Here is a 13,670-nt window from a genome sequence, read left to right on the forward strand (position 1 = left end):
GACGTACGTACGTCCATCCCTTTAAAGGCCAAGATGATTCACACCATTAACACTCCCTTATTGGCAAGAGCCGGTTTTAAATAATTCCCTCTCTCCAGAAGGTATTCCTGATGCGAGCCACAGCTCATCCACCCAGAGCTGCAACCAGGGATCGCTCCTTGCCAATTACAGCAGGAGGAAAGTGAAAGCCTGTCATTCGCCCTCCTCCCTGAGCACCGCCCGGGCAGTCCAGCTACCACGCTCCCCGCTCCCTCCGCTGGCATCTCTCCCACCCTCCAGCTACACTAAGGGATTTTCCCAGCACCGCTCTCAGGGGATCTACTCTGAGCTAGGGAGGGGGGGAGGCAGCAGCCCGGGCGAGCATCTCCAACAGCTCGTTGTTATTATAGGAAGGTAAGGATCCTACCATCTTGCCATTAAGTCATACCCTCCTCAACCCCATGAGGTAGTTTCCATAGAAGTCACCCTCTCTTCCAAGTGATGGAAGTTTTTATTTTTATCTGCCTGCCTTATGCACTTCTCTTCCCTCCATCGGCATTGGCCTGGGCGGCGGGTTTGGGTCGTTAGCTTCTCCTCGAGCTTATTCCCCCTTCCTTGCTCAGCTGTCCCACCCTGTCACCCTCACCTCTGTGGCAATCTAAAGGCAGCACCATTGAGCAGAAGGAAAAGTCCAGGGATTGAAGCAGCACAACAGAACAGCTGAATTAGGGAAAACAGACCCCATTTAGGTAAAAGTGATTACAGGAATAAAAAAAAGACACTGGGGAAGGAAAAAAACCAAAGAGCAGAAAAGTTGATTGCAAAAGTAACACAGGATCATCATTATGGGTCTTTTTCAATTTGAGACTCATTTTCCAGTGGAGGCGCAGACCCCTCTATAACGAGCCAAAGCTCACCAGCAGCTATCTTGTCTCAGTTATTCTCTCCAGCCCCCTCAGCAGCAGCAGCAGCAGCAGCCTGCGGCTCCCCGGGGACACACACATCCCAGGGAGCAAACCCCACACATTATAAAAACAGCCACAGGAACAAGCGAGGCGTGTGTTGGTGCAGCAGAGATGGCTCCGGCAGCCAAGGGTGCTGGACAGGGTCTTCTGGGGACATGGCACCATGGTTATCAGCTGGCAAGCAAGAACTTGCTCACCCTCAGGTAGCTCTGCGGAGAGGTCACACCAGCCAAAGGGAGCTGCGTTGGCATCTCTGGGTAGTTTTTGCCGTGTTTTCAGGGGCCAACAGCAATTAAGGTGTTGCACAACTCCTCTTTGGAAGATAGAATAGGTAAGAGTGCTGCTGGTGATCTGTGCCAAAGGGAGGTTGGGTCTTGTCTGCACAGGGACACCGAGGTTCCAGCAGTTGGGTGCCCAGAAAACCTTTAGATATGCCAAGATGCTCCTGATCAACTCTGTGACAGCCCAGAGCAGGAGTGCCCCCATCCCATTTTGGCACTGAGGAGCTGACTGCAAGCCCTGGGCAAAACCATCTGCTTCCACAGAGATGCTGTTGGCAGACAAGGAGCAGAACCAAAACCCACTCCCCCCAGCCATGAGAAGGAAGCTGTGCTTTTACAGGAGCAAGAGGCCATTTCCATCCCCCAGCCCAGCTTCTGACCCATGAAAGCAACCTGTGCCCTCAGAGCAGGAGGAGAGCAGGGGGAAAAGCCCTTCATAGCCACCCTCCTCCTCGCGCTGCTCTCCTCTTACTGGAGAGGTCCCATGGCGACTGTGTCTCCCATCCCACAGCCACACTGTTAGACTGTAGGGTTCTCCTGGAAAGCGCTTGTACAAGTGAAGCAGGCCCAGGCCCTTCCTGTAACCTCCCAAAGGTCATCAAGCAGAAGGAAACATCTCACAGGCAGTTTCCTTGGTGTTGTCTTACCAGAGTAAAATTGTATGTCACCATTAAGTGCATTTATCAAGAAAATTAAGATGGTCAGACTTTTGCCTCTGCTTAAGAATAGGGAGCTAGTAACTTGTACACAAACTCGCAGAGCTCCCTCTAAGCAGCCCCAGACCAAACAGGTTCTCCCCCATCGCAAGTCCTCCCCTCATTGCCTTCCTAGTGCTGCGGGAGGAGCAAGCCCAACACCTCCAGTTCTCACAGAAACAAGGTGTTAGATACCTCAGCCTGCCAGCCCAGCGTCCCCAGTAAGGGCCAGCACTGCCTCCCAATGCGGTGCCTATTCCAGCTATGCCAGAGAAAGCAGAGAGCGGAATGCTTCACACTGGTCATCGCTCACCTCCCACCTGAGCCAGGCCCCTGAGGTTCAGCCAGATATCCCAGGCTGCATTTCACAGCACACAAACATCTTCCTTGACTCGTCAGATATGCAATCCTCAGTTGAAAAGTTCATTAATTAGGAGCAAAGAAGCCTCTAGTGAATCTCCCAGCAAGGAGGAAAAAAAAAATTCCCCCACAATTCAGTCTAATTACAAACCCTCAGGGCGCTCCACAGTTGCTGTGAAGCAGAGGCCAAACTTTCCTCCCCTCCCCTAAGAGCAGGAACTTTAACCCAGTTATAGTTTTACTGATAACAAAAAAAAGAAAAAAAAAGCAAGCCCTGATATTAATCATTTTAACTGCTCCGCAAGTAACAGCAAAGAGGAGGCACTGAAAAATATCCCTGGCAGAGCAGCAGCTGGCGCTGAGCACAGCCTGTGTCCAGGAAGGATCCGCTCGCACGCCCCCAGCCCAGACCTTTGAGCAGGCGAAGCCAGAGGCCAGCCCTCGGCCCGACCACGCCACAGGCCTCTACACAGCTTGGGGCCGGACTGTGCGCAGCTGCTCTTCTGGGATTTAGCAACCGCTTTCCACCCACAGACAGAGTGACTCTGCACATTAGGTACTTTCTGAGCAAGACCTCAGATGACACGGCAGCTCCAGCCCTGGGAAGAGGCTGCAGCCAGAGGAGCAATGGGAGCACCTGGAAGATCCTGGGAAGGACTCCAGTTGCCCTGACAGAAGTTCCCTTTCTTCCCCAGCTGCCAGAGGAGCTGGACTCCAACCCAGCCCTAGCCTCTGGCAAGGCAGGGTGGATCCAGCCACAGACATGCAGCAACCACACCCTGGCTGCTGCCTGCCCAGATCCCAGTGGCCCTCCTCCCCAGCCCGAGCCAAGCGGGGACACAAACAGGGACTAGGCTTGTAGAGTTGAAAATATTTAATACGTGTTGTACACGTAGAATTACATTTTATACAAAACAAGATACATCACTGAAGGAGAACACTGTACAAAAATCCCTACGGGAGTCCCAAGCCTTTATACAACAAAGACCGGGAGTTACCAAGCCTAACAAACAGGCTCAAGGACTTTCCGTCAGAGCATCTGTAAACTTCGTTTCTCTCAATAAACACTTTTAAAAAGCACCATGTAATAGTTCTGACCTAAACCTTTCCAAAATAGAAACTTTATTTAATAAACTTAATACTTTCCAAGCTTAAAATACTACCCGGTGGGAGTGCCCCCGGTGTCGGCGGCAGCCGAGGAGCCTCCCCCGGGCGGCGGCCCGGCCAGGAAGGGGAACTCCGGGAGGGCAGGGCCGGGCCCGCTCCCGGGGCGGGTGCCGGCAGACGGCACCCGGGGTGCCGGCGGCGGGCGGGGAAGGGGGAAGTGCTGCTGCCGCCGCTGACCCGCAGTCCTTCCCGTCCGGCGGGGCAGGGCGCCGGGACACGCCGGCGCCGGAGCCCCGCGGCGCTGCCCGCTACAGCGGGCGCCCTCCTCCGCCGGGCCGGGGGTGCGGGAGGAGGGCGGGGGGTGTCACCTCTCGGTCCGGCTGCCCGTCCGTCCGTCCGTCCGCCGGGCCCCCCCCTCCCCGCGGCGGAGGGTGAGTCTCTGCGGCCCACGGCCGGCGCGTCAGAAGGCCACGATGGCCGTGCTCCAGGGGTTGAGGGTCCGCAGCACCGGCTCGTCGCAGCAGATCTGTCCCGGCTCGGCCGCCGCTTCGGCGGGCGACGTCGTCGTCGTCGCCGCCTCGCCACTGTCAAGGGGCGCCCGCCGCCGGCCCTTGGGCTCCTTGCTGAGCAGTCCCGAGAAGCTGGAGCCGAAGATGCTGATGAGGCTGGCCACGTTGCCCGTCTCCATGTCCTCCTGCTCGCCCGGCGGCGGCGGCTCCTCCACCTCGCGACGGGGCTTCTTCACCGGGGAACCCGCCTGGCCCCGCTCGCCGGCGCTCCGCTTCCGGGGACAGTGGGGCGGCGGGGGCGGCGCGGCCCCGGCGGTGGCGCAGTCCGCGCGGTTCGCCTCGCCTCCCCCCGCCGCCGCCACCGCGCAGCAGCAGCAGCTGCAGCCGCAGCAACAGCGCCGCGGCCGGGGGCCCTCGCAGTCCGCGCCGGGCAGCCGCGGGCCGCCCCTAGCCGCCTCGTCCTGCGGGGGCGGCGGCTCGCCGGCCGCCCAGGCGGTGCTGCAGGGCGGCGGCTCCTCCTCGGGGGGCCCGCAGGCGGCGGGGGGCGGCTCGGGCGGGCAGCCCGGCTCGCTCAGGTAGACCTGCCGGGCGCTGCGCAGCACCAGCGACACCAGGAGGTTCTTGTGGAGCTTGAGGCCGCCGCGCTGGCCCCGCGCGCTGTAGATCTTGCCCAGCGAGATGCTGACGATGCGGTGCGCCTCCAGCTTGAACTCCATGGGGGACGGGGGCGAGGAGACGGGGGGTGGGCGCCGGGCCGCGGGGAAGCCGTGCCGCGGGGAAGCCGTGCCGCGCCTGCCGACCGCACGCCCGCTCCGCACGCCGCTCCTTCGCGCCGCCGACTGAGGCGAGCCCACGCGCCCGCCCGCCTTTTATTCCGCCCCCGCCCTGGCCAATCAGAGCGCCCCGCCGGCCGCTCCAACTGCCGGCTGGCCCCCGCGCGCCCGCGCCGGCCAATGGGAAGGCAAGGGAGCGGGTTCGAAAGCTCGCCCCGCGGAGAGGGCTCTTCAAGCGGCAACGCCAGCACACGGCTGCTGGTGGGGCCCTCCCGCCGGCAGCGGCCGGGGGACAGCAGGGAGGGCTGCAGCAGCACCCCAGCTTCACTGCACTCCGCATTGGCTTGATCAGACCGACAGGCAGCAGAAGGAATTTTGGCCAAAACAATTGAAACATTTCGGGGGGGGAACCAACAACAACAAACCAAGAGCAGCCCCTGTTTTGCACAGGTTAGAAACTTTTCCCCCAGTTTTTCAGCACCGGTCTCTGACATCTTGTGCTAGAGAAGGAACTGGTATTGGTGTTGGCTGGAGGGCGAAGTGCACCTTTGAGTACTTCAAGGAAAATCTGCCCTGACGTTGAGCAGAAAGCCATCCCTGCCCAGCTGCCAGGTGGAGATCTGCTCCACGGGTCTGGCAGCGAAGCTCGCAGAAAGCCCAGGATAGAAGAGGAAGATCCACAACGGGGGCGGGAAGGGTTGCAGGGGAGGATGGGGGAGGACAACAGGCCACCAGCATCTCCAGGGGTGATGGGGACCACAGCAGCCTGGAGCACTTTGTGTGGGAACTGAAACCTCGCTCTGCCATAGCTGTGAAAGCCGGTGGCAGGGGGCCACTGGGGACAACTGACACCCCCCCCCCCCCCCAGCTCCAGGCACCAGGGAAGTCTCCCAGAAAGCTCAGGGGGTGTTTCAGGGTTTGGAGTGGGCACCCTCCTTCTTCCACTGAGGAGCAACCACCATCTGCGACGAGGCAAGAAGTGAAAGGGCCCAAAATTAAGGAAGTTCAACATGCTTCCTCAGAGTATCAGTTTCCATTCCCAGCTGACACAGGACAACTCACTTCTCTTCTTTTTTTTTCCAAGGGATTCATCCGCAGACCCCCCAAAAGGAAAGCCACAGCCCGTCGTGATGCTTTATTGGCAGGAACTGCCACCACGTCCCAGCTTGCTGGAAGGACAAGGGGGTGGCTGGTCACAGCAGTAACAAAAACCAGGTGAACATTCAGCCACATCAAGACATAGTTGTCATAGTAAGAGCCTTCCCCCCCCAAAAACCCCACACTCGGACCAAATGCATGTTTTACTCCCGCTTGAGCACAGCTGGAAAACCTCAAATGCCACTCTCTGGATGTTTAACACAACAGCATGTCAACCTGGGGGCTGACATCTCAAAATGTTCACCTCCTCTTGCACAAACCTGCTATGCTCCATCTTAAAACGACTAGACCAGAGCACACTCAATCGCACAGCCAAAACACCGGCCAAAACAGCCGGTCCCGGCTTTCCCCCTGCCCGCGCCGGGGCAAGCCTCTCCCGGCTGCAGAGATTGGGGCTGTCCCCCCCACACCCGGCGTGGGAGGCCAGAGGGACGCGAGCCCCAGCGGTGGGAACCGAGGGTTTCCAGACCCGCTGAACCTGCTCCCCATGCCTCAGAGGGCCGGCAACACCCTGGCCTAAGCCCTCGGGTCAGTCTAACCAGCCGGGGCAGGTCTGGGCTGGGATGTTTGGGACTGCAGTCATGCCTCCTCGCCCGCAGCTGGCACGTCTGCCCGCTACCGGTGTCCCCTCCGTGGCACGGCATTCGGTTGTGCCCCCACAAAAGGGCTCATGCATCACCAGAGCTATTGCTCTGGGACTGCTGTTTGCAGGATCCAGGCACCCGCATCCTCAGCAGAGATGACCCCAGTTAGAAGGATAAAGCCAGGTTTGATCCATCCTAGTTGGGTATATTCCCAACTCAGATGCAGATGAAGAGCCACAGTGCAAAGCCACCTCACCGGCTGGAGAAAGCCGAACGTGGGTGGAGGAGACATGGCATGAGAGCTCTGCTGAGTAAAGGTGCCTGGATCAGAGCAGACCGACCTGTTCTGCCACTCACCACCTCACCCCGATGGCATGAGGCACCATTTCTCTCTGGTCGCCAGGTTTTGGCTACCTACCCTGCCTAGGAGCAGGAGGGCCGGCAGCCTCTCCCCTACCCTGGCCAGGGATAAGCACGATGGGGACGGGTACCAAGCGGTCCCTCATCCCTATTAGTGCTCAGACAGGGGACTTTGAGAGCTGGCAGGGAGGAACAGAGGTGCACGCTGTCAGGCAGCAGACATAGTACCCGGTACCGCTGGTTTCACCTACCAGCTCCATGCCTGATGTCAGGCACAACCAGCGACATGTGTTATTCCCAGGGCACCGAAGCCCTCCCTTGACATCTGCCCTGCCCCTGCCTGTGTTTCATGCCCTTTGCAAAGAGACGGGAGGAGGATTGCTCTCCCAGGGGTGGCCATGCAAGAGGAAGGCAGGAGGAGAGGACCGGCAGCAGTGCAGGCAGAGGCTGTCCAGCAGTACACAGGCAGCCCGTTTAAGCCAGGCAGTATTTTGGTGGCAGCCCTGCCTTTCCCTCCCAGGCTGATGTCATGGTTTAGTAAGTTAGAGGCAGAGTCACATGGCAGCTTCTGAGGTCAGCGCCTGGGGTGGCTTTGTTGTCTGTCTGCCTGCCTGCCTGCCTGCCCGCCTGCCTGCCTGCCCTGGGCTCCTGCCTGCACCCAGAGCCCGTCCCTGCCGGTGGGTGACCCAGCTGGGGTCGTCCCCCGAGTAGGGCATCTCCGGGATACCCATGGCTCGGCATGGCGTGGGAGCCGTCGCCTCCATGGGGTCGGCATCCCGGAAAGTCGGACGCGCCTCGTGTCCGTCCGTCTGCCCGCAGAAGGGGCATTGCCCCCCATACCTGCGGGTCGGGGTGGGGGGATACAGGAGAAGGAGGCGGAGGAAAGGGTGTGATGGGGTGCTCTAATCTCCGCATGTGATCTAACCGGGCTGGAAGGAGTTTGACGAACAATTAACAATCCTCCGGCTCAGCTGCTGTTTCCCGAAATAGCTCTGGCAGGAGGAGGAGGGTGGACGGGCTGGCAGACAAAGGTGGCCTCTCCGCCAGCAAGCTGCAGCCGGCGGCGTGGCCGGCAAGCCGGTGGAGGAGGCAGCCCCGGAGGCCGAGCAGCGGGGAGCCCGCGGCCCCACCTGGAAAGGAAAACAATGCGAGATAAAAGCAGCTCAGGGCAGGAAGCAGCTTGTGGTACAAATAATAATCGCAGAGGGCTGCACGCACCACTGGGTTTTTTGGAGGCATTTAAATCCACCTTCGATGGTCGGCACCGGGAAGCTCGTCGGGGATTCGCACATCTTGGCCGGGAGCGGTGTGGGCTGCTGGGGCTGCGTGCCTGCTGCCATTGCATCCCCAGCTAGGCTGGCAAAACCCCGGCCGGGGTCCTCACGTTCCCCCCAGCCGCAGCCCACGCGGCTACGTCGCGGCTGGGGGCCGTACCGGCACGGCCATCTGGCGCGCAGCGCGGACGCCTCGACCTGCGGCGCTGAGGCTGAGGATGTGGTTAGCAAGATCCTGTTTCGACAGCGGCGCCTGTCCCCATCCCCACACCCCACCCCCCGCCAGCCCCTGGCTGTCACCAAATGTGCGGCCCAGGCCCCAGGGAGAAGCCAGCTGCAGCAAAGAGGTGGAAAATCCTCTGGGTAGGACAGACGGTGAAATTAGGGTTTCCTCAAAGCGCAGGCTGAAGTCATCCATCACTTCTCTGGGCTGTCCCAGCGCCACTGCAGTGCGTCGTCCCCTTTCTCTTCGATTCGGACCAGGATTCATGAGTTAGATCCTTCACGGGAAGAATATGGGAATGAAACAGCCAGACCTCCCTCACCACCAGTGGGGTTGGGGCAAAAGCCTTCTCACCAACAGCTGCCTGCAGCAAAAACAGAGCTTCAGGATAGCCAAAGCCCAGGGAGATCCAAGCGCATCCCCAGAGATTGCTGACGGAAGCAAAACAGGACGGGGAGGAACATTTCCAAATGTGGATTCATCTGCAGCCCGAGTTCATTTCTAGATGAGAATAACAAACATCTGAATTGTGAGGGACCCACACAGGGCTCAGGAGGAGGAGGAGGCTTGTTTGGGGTTCTTTGGGGTTTTTTTCTTCAGAAAAATCAATGATTCGCATGGATGCGGTCTGGACCTGCCGCAATCGGATATCAGTAACTAATCCCCCAGGGTTCCCAACTGCTCTGGTTTATCTGTGATTGGAGATAAGGTCAGAAGAGCTGGGAAACATCCCAAAACACAGCCAAGAGCACTAACCACTAATCACTGCTGAATGAAAACCAAACAGAACGTGCAAGCGAAACAAATACAAACAAATCAATACAACCTAAACCCAAAAGAGAGGAAGCAGCTCCCTGAGAGCACCGAGACACCTGCTCGTGAAACCAGAGCGGGGTGTAAGCCTGCAGCACAACCACATACTAGAAAGCAAAGGGGATTTCCAGGGTTAAAAACCCCCTTCTCATCGGCAGAGCTGATAGTCTAGATACCCCAGGCAGGCAGGACTCCCTCCTACACATCTTTTTTTTTCACCGATGACCTGGGAATCCCCCTTTTCCCCTTGCACAAATGATTTAAAATTTCCTTTCCCTTAAACTGAGCCACCTCCTTTCCCTCCCCTGGAGACCTGTGACCTGGACCCCCTGCCCATCAGAAATCCTGCTACTCCTCCAGCAGCCTCTCCAAACACAAAAGGGGGGAAGGGAATATCCCATTCCCAGCTATCAGCTTCTTCAGGCAGCCATTTCCCTTGGAAAAATGTGGCCCCATATCTTTCAGTGTTTTATGAAACTGGCTTGGGTTTCCTGGGGAAAAAAAATGCATTTATTTGTCCGGGGTTTCCTATCAGACAACCCTTCTATTGTAGTCCACCTTCCTGTATTTTTTTTTCCCTGTCTGATATGCCTTCAATGGGTCCTGTGCCATTTCCAAAGACGGAGGCTGCCTTGTGTCCAGGGGGAAAAGAAGCAGGACAGCCCTGGGATGCAGCCCAGCAGACGACCCTCTGGCTGCCCAGCAAAGCCAGTGCTTTTTGCTGGAGTGACTTGCTCCCCAGCAAACTCTTTGCTAAAGAAGGTGGTAGCCTCGGCGGTGTTCACCTGCGGCCCAGCACAGGGTTAAACATCTCAAATTAATCGTGCAAACTCCGCACGGAGCCAACCAAAGTCACAGTTCAGCAAACCGCAGAGTAGACCGCCTGCCCAAAGGAGTCTCAGCCTAATTATTTTTTTTTTCTCTCCCTGTATCTCAATGTCACCTTTCTTTTAACCAGCGGGCAAATGATGACTGCAGCCCTCTGCACGTCCCAGAGAGCAGATGTGTCCTCTGTGCAACTGCTTCCCACTTGGGCGTGACAGCGAGGTTGTACAATGACACTCCCGAGCCATGGAGCCGTTACCCTAGGAGAGGCTGCCTGCTCCGCTCCCTGCGAACGAAAAGGGGGACCAGGGTCCTTGGGCCTTGCCAGCAAATCACACCACACGCGGTGCTTATTAAAAGCCCAAAGGCATGCCAGGAGGGAACCTTCTCAGTCCTCACAGTAGCAACCAGCGACGAGAGCAGCAAGGGCAGAGCAGATCCTCTCTGTGCCGAATCCCTCCTCCCACCATCAAGGGAAACTGCGAAATAAAGCGTCTGTGCCTGCCAGCAGGTGTTGACTCCCCCTGTTCCTTCTGATCTGTGCCCCTTCCCTCTTGTAGGGACGTTCCTTTGGCCACCTTGTCCTTCATCTGGTTTGTGGGGCTGACTATGTGACGGAGCCCAGAGCCCTGGCAAGGTCATCCATGGACACAGGGATAACAAGGAAGGTTATGGGGAAAGGTAGCCAGGAAAATGTTCCTTCTAATTTCACCCACTTAAAAAAGTAACGAGGACTCTGGCAGTCCAGCGCCTCGCGACTTGTGTAATTTAACCTCTTTTTGGATCCAGGTAAACTCTCAGCATCCCTGGCATCCTGTGGCAGGCAGTCCCAGAGGTTCACCCTGCAAAAAGTAATGCTGCCTTTGCTCAATTTCATTTCCCATTTTCATCTTCATTAAGTAACCGATTGCTCATGCACTACAAAGAGGAAAATTAATTTTCTCCAAAACAACCCTTATTCTGAATAGTTATCCCACATCCTACCATGAATTATCACCTTGCATTTGCTCGTTTATTCCACTCTTGATTGCATTTTTACCATTTTTGTCTGGTTGCCCAGTCAGGGATTGCAGTCTCTGCTGCACACAGGCCTTGCACTGTTACAAACCCACCCGAGGGTACTGCTATGGCATGAAACCAGCTCTCGTTGAACAACAGAGCGCCCACAAGAGATGGCAACAGGAGGAAAGCCACGACCACAGGAGAAGCTTCGGTCAGGATTCACTCCTTCCCAGACAACTGCAAGCCCAAGGAAACCCGCTCCATCAGCTCCAGCACGTGGGACCAGGAGCATCTAGCATCCAAGCCACCTTCTTGGCAAGGAGCAGTCACCTCTTGGCATCTTTTTCTTTTAACACCTCAGAGTTGCCGCTGTCAGGTCACCATGCCACTGCACGGCTGAGGCCTCGTGTCATCTGGTTCCTTTGAGCTTCACAGTAAAGTCTCCACAGATTTGTAAAAATGAGGCTCAGGAAACCTAGTGACAAAGGCAGAGGGGTCACAAGTAGGTAGGATTTGATGGAAACCCTCAGGATTTGATGGAAACCCTTGCTGCCCAGCACAACACTGAATATTTAGCTACAGACTAGTGTTTTGTCTCAAGTTATCACTGCCTTAATCCTCCTCTTACAACCACCATTGAAAATCTTCAACAACTTTCACTAAAAATGCAAACGAGGAAAAACACAGAAGCCTCTGAAACCCATTTGCTTTATCACTTCTTCCTTTAGCTGTAAGACCTTTTCTGGGGGAAAAAAAATCCCCTATACTTTTAGAAATCCAAATTCAAACCAATCCAGCTTTTCCCCGAGAGAAAAAGACACCTCTTCCGTACCAAATGCATATTCTTTGCACCAGGCTAGTATGGGATCACACACCCACCCCTGTTCGTGTACACACACGCCGCAAAAATTTTCCTGATAAAAGTTTCAGGGAGCCCAGTTCTTTCCGGCAGATGGTTGGGATTTTGACGAGTTGGCACTTTTCTGTGCAGAAGTGTTTAATCAGATCTTTCCTGACCAGTTCTGCAGCTGTGTGCCATGCACCAAGCACTCCTCTCCCAGGGAGAAATTGGTTAGCCGAGCGTGCCAAAAAGCTACCAAAACACTCCCCGCTGCTCCCAAACCAAAAGTCAGGGCTTCCCACAAAAAATGGCAAAAAAGCCCCCATTCTAAAAAGTACATAGCAGTGCAGTACATAGCATGGCTTTCATGTGAAAATCTAAATCATTTAGTACATCGCGTAAATTTATTTTCAGCATTGAAGAAAAGGCTGTCTTTCTTATTCCTGGCAAATTTGCAACTTCCCTACATTTTGGTAGCACCTCCTTATTTTCAGGCCTCAACAGCTTTGTGAAGCTTTACACTTTTTTGCAAATGTGTAAAAAACCATTTTCAATTAAGTGAATAAAGTGTTCATATAATTTATTAAAGGATTTCTGAAATTCCTAGCTAGTAACTCGCAGATGCTATGGGAGCTTTTTGCTTTTTCATTCCCAGCGCGGTGAACGTTTCAGGGGACGCTTGGCAAGAGCGAGCCAAACCGCGCAGCCTCAGTGCACTGAAAGGTGAGCGCTATGAATTGCCCCTGATGGACTTTCATAAGCATTTGAACAAACCTAACCCTGATAACCTTCAGTGCACTGCTCAGAATACACCATGCCTTTAAGCACCCTAACTACTACGACCAAATCCCTCGGAGGCTCCCAACACAGAGCAATGAGGCTACGACATTCTCTGAGCTGCTTCAGAGGGGTGTCCCTGCTGAGGGTGCGCATTTGGACAGGTGGGTTATGGGGTCCTGCACTTTGTGGAACAACCTGCCACCTCCGAGCATGTTTGCAATACGTGAGTCTTTAAGGCATGGCGCATCAGGAAACACTGTCCCTGCAGAGTGTTGCAGCACCCGAAGGAGAGCCAGTGTGGGTGCCCAGTAAATACCAGGCCTCTGCTGGGACGTTGTTGGCAGGAGTAAACCAGAACTGCCAAGCAGCTCCAGCCCAACCCAAGCGCTCCTTCCCCTGCTTGGAAACACACTGGTTTTCCTCCTCTATCCCAGCAAGAAGCCCAAAGCTGCCAGAGCAGGAGACGAGGGCTACAGCACAGCGTGGGGAATGGCAGCAATGGGGGAGGCAGGAGCTTGAAGAGTGTGAAGCACAGGTGGAAATCACGGGAGGATCGTGAGGTTTTGGGGAGTACAAGGACTTTGGGGGACAGGGACAGGCAAACTGGCCCAGTGACTCCTCGGCACTCCATTTTTTTCCTGAAGGGAACCCCCTGTGCTCAGCACAGCCCATTTGGCAGGGACCCCCGAAACCTGCCGGCGTGGGAAACAAGCCATCCAAGGTACAGCAAGGAAGGGCCGGCAAACACAAGCCCTAAAGCTGCCACCTGTTGCACCACACCTGGCAAGCTGCAGCTTCCAAAGGCGTGGGGCTGGCCGGAGCAGGAGGCGGCTTTCTCACCCCGCAAACTGCAGAAACCGGTTTTACATGTGCCACAGCCTTCCCACCCCACACTCATGAGTAAAGCTGCTGCGATGGCAAAAATGAGGTATCCAGTTCACATGCTGAGGAGGCATCTCTGCAAATGGGTTTTGTGCCTGTTCCCTCAGGGAACCGGCACTGCCTTTGCTTGGGATGCTGGACCACAGCCACATTCGGGAAGCGCAAGCAGGGACACGCACTTTGGTCAAGAGGGCAAAGATTTGGGCGATTACTCCTGGCCAAGCTTTTGCAAAATCGACCGTCACGCCTGCCTGTCCCA

At 56.2% G+C, this 13,670-nt stretch overlaps 1 protein-coding gene across 1 annotated transcript; it reads right to left on the reverse strand.

The window, feature by feature from the left end:
* Positions 1-3,136: 3,136 nt before the first annotated feature.
* IER5 (immediate early response 5) lies at positions 3,137-4,727 on the reverse strand. The gene has a single exon (XM_052801160.1). The coding sequence runs from the start codon at positions 4,610-4,612 to the stop codon at positions 3,848-3,850; it is 765 nt and encodes a 254-aa protein (XP_052657120.1). The 5' UTR covers positions 4,613-4,727; the 3' UTR covers positions 3,137-3,847.
* Positions 4,728-13,670: the final 8,943 nt, after the last annotated feature.

The sequence above is a fragment of the Harpia harpyja genome, chromosome 11 (genome assembly GCF_026419915.1).
Source record: "Harpia harpyja isolate bHarHar1 chromosome 11, bHarHar1 primary haplotype, whole genome shotgun sequence".
In the NCBI taxonomy this organism is placed as follows: Eukaryota; Metazoa; Chordata; class Aves; order Accipitriformes; family Accipitridae; genus Harpia; species Harpia harpyja.

What these genes read in the sequence shown, in the direction of transcription:
- IER5 (XM_052801160.1), bottom strand. Translation starts at nt 4,612, where the DNA reads ATGGAGTTCAAGCTGGAGGCGCACCGCATCGTCAGCATCTCGCTGGGC.